This window comes from Chaetodon auriga, chromosome 21, assembly GCF_051107435.1.
Source record: "Chaetodon auriga isolate fChaAug3 chromosome 21, fChaAug3.hap1, whole genome shotgun sequence".
NCBI classification, from domain to species: domain Eukaryota; kingdom Metazoa; phylum Chordata; class Actinopteri; order Chaetodontiformes; family Chaetodontidae; genus Chaetodon; species Chaetodon auriga.
Window position 1 is genome coordinate 16,059,859 of NC_135094.1, and position 7,669 is coordinate 16,067,527.

At 41.5% G+C, this 7,669-nt stretch overlaps 1 protein-coding gene across 2 annotated transcripts; it reads right to left on the bottom strand.

Moving 5' to 3' along the window:
* Nucleotides 1-1,087: 1,087 nt before the first annotated feature.
* LOC143314381 (B-cell receptor CD22-like) lies at nucleotides 1,088-7,669 on the bottom strand. 2 transcript variants are annotated; one of them, XM_076721357.1, is made up of 7 exons: nucleotides 7,627-7,669; nucleotides 7,038-7,421; nucleotides 2,178-2,483; nucleotides 1,818-2,063; nucleotides 1,499-1,577; nucleotides 1,352-1,388; nucleotides 1,088-1,186 (listed from the first exon to the last, which is right to left on the bottom strand). In XM_076721357.1, exons 1-7 carry the CDS (start codon nucleotides 7,667-7,669, stop codon nucleotides 1,133-1,135), a joined length of 1,149 nt encoding a protein of 382 aa, XP_076577472.1. In that variant the 3' UTR covers nucleotides 1,088-1,132. The 2 variants fall into 2 exon arrangements, with proteins under 2 accessions (XP_076577472.1, XP_076577473.1); XM_076721358.1 differs by lacking the exons at nucleotides 7,038-7,421; nucleotides 7,627-7,669 and adding an exon at nucleotides 2,739-3,081.

Sequence of the window (7,669 nt, forward strand, 5' to 3'; positions counted from 1 at the left end):
CAGAATGTCATGTCTCAGATTATGGACATGTTAAGCTTCCGCTTGGCAAAGTGATTGGACTCAGTAATGCAGACCGGCAGGCAGGATGAGAGCAAAAAGGATGAGTTTATTAACAGATACTTCAACTAAAGGCGAGCTCTTGGTGAGCAGTACAGGAAAACTGATGGCCTGATGCGCAGCAGGTGTGCAGGTGATTAAGCAGGAGACCGCAGAGAGTGGAGGAGACTACGTCCAGCTTCAGACAGACAAGGAAACAGACAGACAGACAGACAGACAGACAAATACCAGGAAGGGAAAGGGGAAAAGGACAACATGAGGGCAGTCCTGCAGAACACTGTACAAGTCCAGTAAAAAAGCACAGACCCATGGGCTCATTTCACAGCTGCTGCTTGCAGAGAATTCATGGATATGTGTGTGTGTGTGTGTGTGTGTGTGTGTGTGTGTGTGTGTGTGTGTGTGTGTGTGTGTGTGTGTATGTATGTGTGTGTCTTAGAGATTGTGTCCTTCCTCTCACCCAGCGTGCACCAGTGTTAATTACAAATAGTCTTTGCAGGATTTGCAGTGAGTGACCTGCTCCTGCAGCAGCTTCTAAACTCCATCACATGGGGCTCATGTAGCCAAGAGTGTTTGACTCTGCGGCTGTTTATTATTTTTCAAGAAATATTAAAGCAGGAAGATCTTTTCCAACAAATAAGTTGTCTCAACTGCTCCTTTTTGTCTGTCCTCATGTCATGTCTTCACCACTCACTGAAAGAGTTCATTTAGCACTTTTGTCCAAACCAACACACAATGAGGTTATCCTCTTCACATGATTGGATGATTACTCAAGCTTTGCTTTCATCATGGGAGAAACAGCTTCATTACTGTAGATAAGAAATAGCAGGAGGAATAAATTTGATCATCCACGTCTTCACTGACTGCGGCAGTGATCAAAACATGCTTCACCTTTGGAATGATCAGATTTTAATGCTTGGATAATCAGTATAAGAAAGTTAGACTTAGACTTTTAATGATGAAGCTGCACTTTATTATATTTGTGTTGTTGTGAAGTAATTTAACATTTAAGAATGAGAGCAATAAGAACTAGAGAGATGTTGCATTTATGATGAGCGTGACGTCTTCCTCTTCTCCTTCACCATGCTTGAATCTCAATCACTCTGTTGACATCATCTGCCTCAACTGCCTCCTGTGGACATGAAACAACACACAGACAGCGGTGTTAGTGCTCTGCAGTGACGCCGGCAGCACCTTGAACTGAGTCCTCATGTAAAGTGAGATGAGCTCTCCTTCATGAAGTGAAGGCAGTTTGTTGTTGAAAGAATAATGCAGCTGTCCTCATCTCTTTGCTTACCTTCACTGGTTTGTTGCAGCATCTTGATCTAAACCACCTGAAGGAAAAGGAGATGGACTGAATCAGAATCAATAATAGTTAAACATGAACTTTAAACATTTTGACATTTGGCCGAAAATGATTACATCAGTGAAAAGTTCGTCTCACCACTCAAAGATCACGATTGTACTGTAGAGCATTACGATTCCCACGATCTTCGCTGTCAAGCAGACAACAAGTCCAGACTCTGAATAACAAGACAGCATGGTCACCTTCTCCTTCATGGAAAATGTTACAACTCTGAAACATCCCAAACTTTCATTCCCTTTGTTCAACTCAAATGCAAACTTTCACACTTTTCTCCTCAAGTTAAAGTTATTTTATACCAGTGTGATAAAAAGTGCTTTAAAGGGCACAAAAACAAACAGACAAACAAATGAGAGCAGACAGGATTTACATTGGTGGATTCAGTAACGTAATGACTGACCTGCAGCAGTCAGATCAATCTCTGACGACATCTGGTTACCAACATCATTTGTGGCCACACAGTAATAAACTCCTCCATCTGTCACACTCAAGCTGTAAAACCGTCCTTCAGACACAGTCATGGCTCCATCTTTGCTCTTCTTGAACCAGGTGAGATGGCTGATGGGAGGCTTGGCTCTGCTGGAGCAGGTCAGGTTCACCCAGCTGCCTGATTTACTGACGGACACTGAGGTGTTTCTAGGAGCATCTGAGGAAAATGCGGCAGAGATGTGAGATATGAGAGTAACATCAGAGCCTGAATAAGATCCTTTATTTCTGTCCTGTGCTGACAGCATCCAGTAACAAACTCTGGTTGTCTTACATGAAACACTGAGAGTCTTTATTTCCTCTGCTGTCTTCACACCTTTGCCGTCATTCACAGGATATGCAGCAGAACAGGTGATGTTGTATCCATCATGGTGGTCTGACAGAGTGATGCTCTCCTGGATTTTAGTTGTAAAGGTTCCGTCTGTGTTCTTCTCTGTTTTGTTGAGAGAGTCTTGTTGGAGGTTCCAGGTGAGTTTAGGAGGCGAGTGAGGACAGGGAGTGAAAGCTGAGCAGCTTATAGTGACAGACTGATTCTCCTTCAGATCACCTGAGATCTCAATGCTGGGCCTCGCAGGAGAATCTGTGGTTCCCAATCAAACACACAGTTTACACATAAGAATAAATGAGAAATGACCAAACCTTCAGCTTTTTCAAAGTCAAAGCAGACACAGAAGCTTCTGTAGTGAAACTGCAGAAAGCATAAATAACAACAGACGGAGAGTTTAATCAGAAATTAAATTGAAGTGAAAAACCTTGAAAATCAAAAAGTGTGCTGTTTAGACCAAAACTGAGCAACAACATTAGAGACTGACTGAAAGAAAGAAAACTCTCTCACCTCGAACTGTTATTTGAACAGGATCACAAAAAGCTGTTGCCATGAAGAGTTTGTTCTCAGCTCTGAAGAAGTATTTGTCTGTGTGACTTGTCCTTAAGTTGGAAAACACAGTGGTGCAGTTTCTCTCTCTCAGGTTTCCAGTAATTGTCATTGGATAGGTGTTAACCTTCCTGCCACTGTTGAAAACCACATTGCTTGGGCTCTCTTTAAATCTGACATCATTTTTAATCCAAACTCCAATGTTTTCTCCTCTGCCGTCAATCGGTTTTTCTGGTTTATGTCTAAAGGTACATGGGATTAGCAAACAGGATCCACTCAGTGCTTCCATCTTCTCTGGTGCAGTAATGAAAAGGTGTGACAGTTCAGGACAAGCAGCCAAAACACCTGTGAAATGAGTCTCTTGATTAACAAAATGTAGAAAAATCTGCATGAAGACAAACTCTGTGATACACAAACTACAGTTCAGCAGCAACACGTTGGGTCATTTTTCCTTTGAACAATCTCCACATAAAACCTTTCTCTTTGCAGTCAGGACATGAAGAGCTGGAAAGAGTGACTCTATCTGCACTGCTCTTTCTGCTTTGTTTCCAAATGGAGTCCAAACTGTGAATGAAACAGCTCACCTGAAACAAAGAAGACACTCAGCAACACGTTGGCTGTCACCATATTCTCAGACAGGACTGCAACGAGGCTCAGCACCTGGATTTGATTCAAAAAAGCATCTTTGAAACAAATCCTTCATGTTCTTTTAGTCTCACAGTCAAACCATGAACTTGTCATGTAAGACCAGATGTTGCTGTGTGACGAGTAGTGACATCTGCACAGCTGCACTGAAAACAGGTGGAATATAAAGTCAAAATGTGAAGCTTCTCATTTCTCTGAAGCTCATTTCAGCAAAACCGAAAGCCAACAAATAAAATACATCACAACTTTTTCAGTGGAGTTGGTGACAAGTAGCAAAATGAAAACTCAGAAACATTTGATCTCACCAAACGAGCCTGCAGCTGAAACGCACAAACAATTAAAATCAGGCAGTTTGTGGATTTCAGCTGAACTGCAACAGATCCAGTGAGCGACGTCCAGCTGAGCCGTTGTGATAGAAATGCAAACAGACTTGTTGTTTCAAGCTGCATAAATACTACAGAGATTGTCTTCATCCGTCCTCCTCACGTCCTGTGAGAGGGGAAGTCAGCTTCAGCTCATCAGAGTGCAGATGACTTCACACTCACAGATGGCTTTACCACAGTCACACACGCCTTATCTTCAAGTGTAGTAAAGATTACATTAATCACAATAATGATATATTTAAAGAATATTAAAATCATGTATGAACTGTATGTATAAAGTGAGGACGTGTGAAATGTAGAGGGCATTTTATTATGAGTAATTTAGCTCCTGTGGAACTTTTTAGTGAAAACAAAGGAGGATGATGTGAGACCGTCAGGACAGACAGTCAGTGTTTAATGAGACAAATCTGCAGGAAACTTCCGCTGAATAACATCATATCACTAACAGGTCAAACATCAGGTCAAACACTGGAGTGATCCAGGCATTTTAAGAGCCGCTAAGTCACGGGAGATAAAGATCTACCTGCTGAATATCATATACTGAAACATGCAACTGCACAGTGCACCAGAACAGGTGCAGTAAAGCTCATTTGGCTGGATCAGGGAAAAATGCTTTTCTGGACACTGTGATCAAGACATCTCGCTGCAGAGAGCTGTGTGGCTGCAGTCCCTTGTGACCTTGTGAAGGTCTTTTTGACAGAACCAGCAAACCAACTTCCTCTTTTAACTTACAGTTAACTCTACATTTTCCATCCCACCACTTCTCTTTGTCACTGCCACTTTGGTTATCTGCCACACACAGATAAAGTCCCATTTATAGCATTGAAACAACATCACATACTGTGAAAGAAACACACTTTTCAAACCATAGACTCACAGACAGGTTACACCGTTTCAGTGGTAATTAAAGACTGAACTGTGACGCCTTTGTCTCGGTTTCCTTGTGCATCTGAAAAGATCATCTGATAATGCAACTAATGCCTCCACTTATTCTTAAGTTTTGACAATCAATGAGCAGACTGAGACTTTTTCAAACATGTTGATACCACAGAGTCTTTATCATTGCTGCTCTGCAACAACATGCTGATGACAGAAGCTGAGGGATTAAAAGGTTTTGTGCACTTTTTTACAGCCTCTTCTAGCAGTAATCTACACATGCACTGTTAGGACCAGCCTGTCTCACCCTTGTGTTTCCTTTTCCCTTTTCCCAGTGTGGATTTTGTCTGTCTGTCTCCCCCTGTCTGTACAGCTGGGTGTGTCCCTGCAGCTCTCTCCTAGTTGTGCCGGATTGTTCCAGTCTCTTCCCCCTGAGATCATTCCAGGCCTGGTTGTGGATTCAGCATTATGTGAGTAATTTCTCTCTCTCGTTCCATCGTGAGTTTGATAATGTGTTTCCTATGTGCCACCACTTAAGGTGTGTTTCTTTGTTTCAGTTGCCTGCCTGCCACTTCCACGTGTGACTTGCCTCAGACCCGTCGTTTCGGAGCTCCCTTAATTTTCTCCACTCTGTCAGAGTGCGCTTTGTGTTATTCGTTATTTTTCCACTCCTTTTGAGTGCGCTTTTTGTTGTAATAAATTTTTGTTCTTTTACCTCTGGTCCGCATCATCGGGTCCTTTTGAAAGGATTGGTGACAAACCGTAACATGCACACCCTGTGAATGTGTGAATGAGGAAGTCCATTTTTATTGCAACTGAAGGTCAACAGGTTGTAAATGACTTCAATTTTTTTGTTTTAAAGTCAGAAATAAGATTTGAATAAAAGGCAGTTTATTATCATAATAGTGAGTCTGAAATTCCAACTTTTAGGATCCAAAGAACTACAGTGAAACTTTAATCCATGACCCTACAGACATTCAATGACCAAACTCCTCTGTATTCTTACAGTTCTCAGCACATAGAAACAACAGCAAGGGGAATCAAAATAATGACTTTGTGAAAAGGTGCCTTTAAAGCGAAGCTGTACACAGATTACTCAAGATTTATTTGTTTTTGTGTTATTCTCCATAAAGTAACATAAAAAAAAATCTGTAAGAATACACTTAGTGAAATGATTAACATACTAATTATCGCCATTCATTGTCTCACACACAGCAGGGACATGATGTTGAGTGAAGCTCTCAGCTGGAATCTTCAAAGAATCTGTACTGAAGTGCCTTAAAACCATAACTAAGTAAAATATAAAGAATAAAGCATATCAAAAATCTACATCTCTCTGTTGTGTTCTGTGTTTTGTTAAAGGCACCACAACTAAGTGCTTGCAGGTGTGCAAACCCCTCAGAAACAAGCGGTAGAGGATGGTTGGATCGACAGCACTCAGGATCACACAGACTTTAGTGATCCCTGGGCTTTTCATCTAGCGCCACCATGAGGTTAGCATGAAAGTGTGTTACGTTTCGGCACGATTTGGACTCAATCGCAGAAACGCTGACAAGGAGAAATTATTTGAATGAACACTGAGTGGAGACTCCAGCTACACAGGACAGGCAAGAGGCTGGGCAGCGTGGGGGCAGAGACACTGGAGCTGGAGATCAGTGAAGGAGACACACAAGACAACAAAAACTAAATATTCATTTATACTCGCAGGTACCACTGATGAACTATGAACTACACCACTAAGCAGCAGAAACAATCTGGTACTGAGTCTTCTGCAGTCCACAGTTTTATGCTGGGCTTGATTGTGATGAGTTCCAGCTGTGTCGGAGCTCCCACCACCTGGAGAACCACGCCCAGCCTCCGCCAAATAAGGGCACACAGGAATCAAAGCACCACACCTCTCCACAGTACTCAATAAAACACTGGAGTTTTCCAAATCACCACCGAGTGTTCACAGTGAAATATCAAATATCTCTATTGCACGGATTGCTGTGAACAATGCAAATGAATATAAAAAGTAACATGAAAGGAAAAAATGAAAGTATTCCCAGTCATCCATGTCAAGAAAACACACAGTTTAACTTGAATGTTCCTTTGCGATATGTCAAGAGGAAGAAGAGCTGGAACGACTAAAGAAAGAGCTGCATGACAAGCTGAGAAATGACTAAACCTTCAGCTTTTTCAAAGTCGAAGTAGACGCAGAAGCTTCTGTAGTGAAACTGCAGAAAGCATAAATAACAACTGATGGAGAGTTTAATCAGAAATTAAATTCATGGATAAGTAAAAAACCTTGAAAATAAAAAAGTGTGCTGTTTGAGCAACAACATTAGAAACTGACTGAAAGAAAGAAAACTCTCACCTCGAACTGTTATTTGAACAAGATCACAATCAGCTGTTGCCATGAAGAGTTTGTTCTCAGCTCTGAAGAAGTATTTGTCTGTGTGACTTGTCGTTAAGTTGGAAAACACAGTGGTGCAGTTTTTCTCTGTCAGGTTTCCAGTAATTGTCATTGGATAGGTGTTAACCTTCCCGCTACTGTTGAAAACCACATTGTTTGGACTCTGGATAACTCTGAAATCTTTTTTAATCCAAACTCCAAAGGTTTCTCCTCTGCTGTCAAACTCTTGTTCTGGTTTATGTCTAAAGGTACATGGGATTAGCAAACAGGATCCACTCAGTCCGTCCATCTTCTCTGGTGCAATAATGAAAAGGTGTGACAGTTCAGGACAAACAGCCAAAACACCTGTGAAACCAGACTCACAAGTAACATCATGTGAAGAAATTCTCTATGACTAGAAAGAGAAAAATATACTTCAGCAAAACATGTATGTCATTTTTCCTTTGCTGCAAACAATCGTATAATCATCAGATGTGACAGTTGTAAAAGTAACTCTGCCTGCGCTGCTCGTTCTGCACGGACTCTGAAAGAAACTGAGCAAACAGCTCACCTGAAACATGGAGGACACTCAGTAACATGTTGACTGTCACCAT

Bases quoted from the DNA above. Each gene is read 5' to 3' on its own strand.
- LOC143314381 (XM_076721357.1), bottom strand. From the start codon at position 7,669: ATGGTGACAGTCAACATGTTACTGAGTGTCCTCCATGTTTCAG. The intron at 2,484-7,037 runs GTGAGAGTTTTC...TGGGAACCACAG, and splicing joins TGTTCAAATAACAGTTCGAG to ATTCTCCTGCGAGGCCCAGC. The intron at 1,389-1,498 runs GTGAGACGAACT...CTTTTCCTTCAG, and splicing joins ACAATCGTGATCTTTGAGTG to GTGGTTTAGATCAAGATGCT.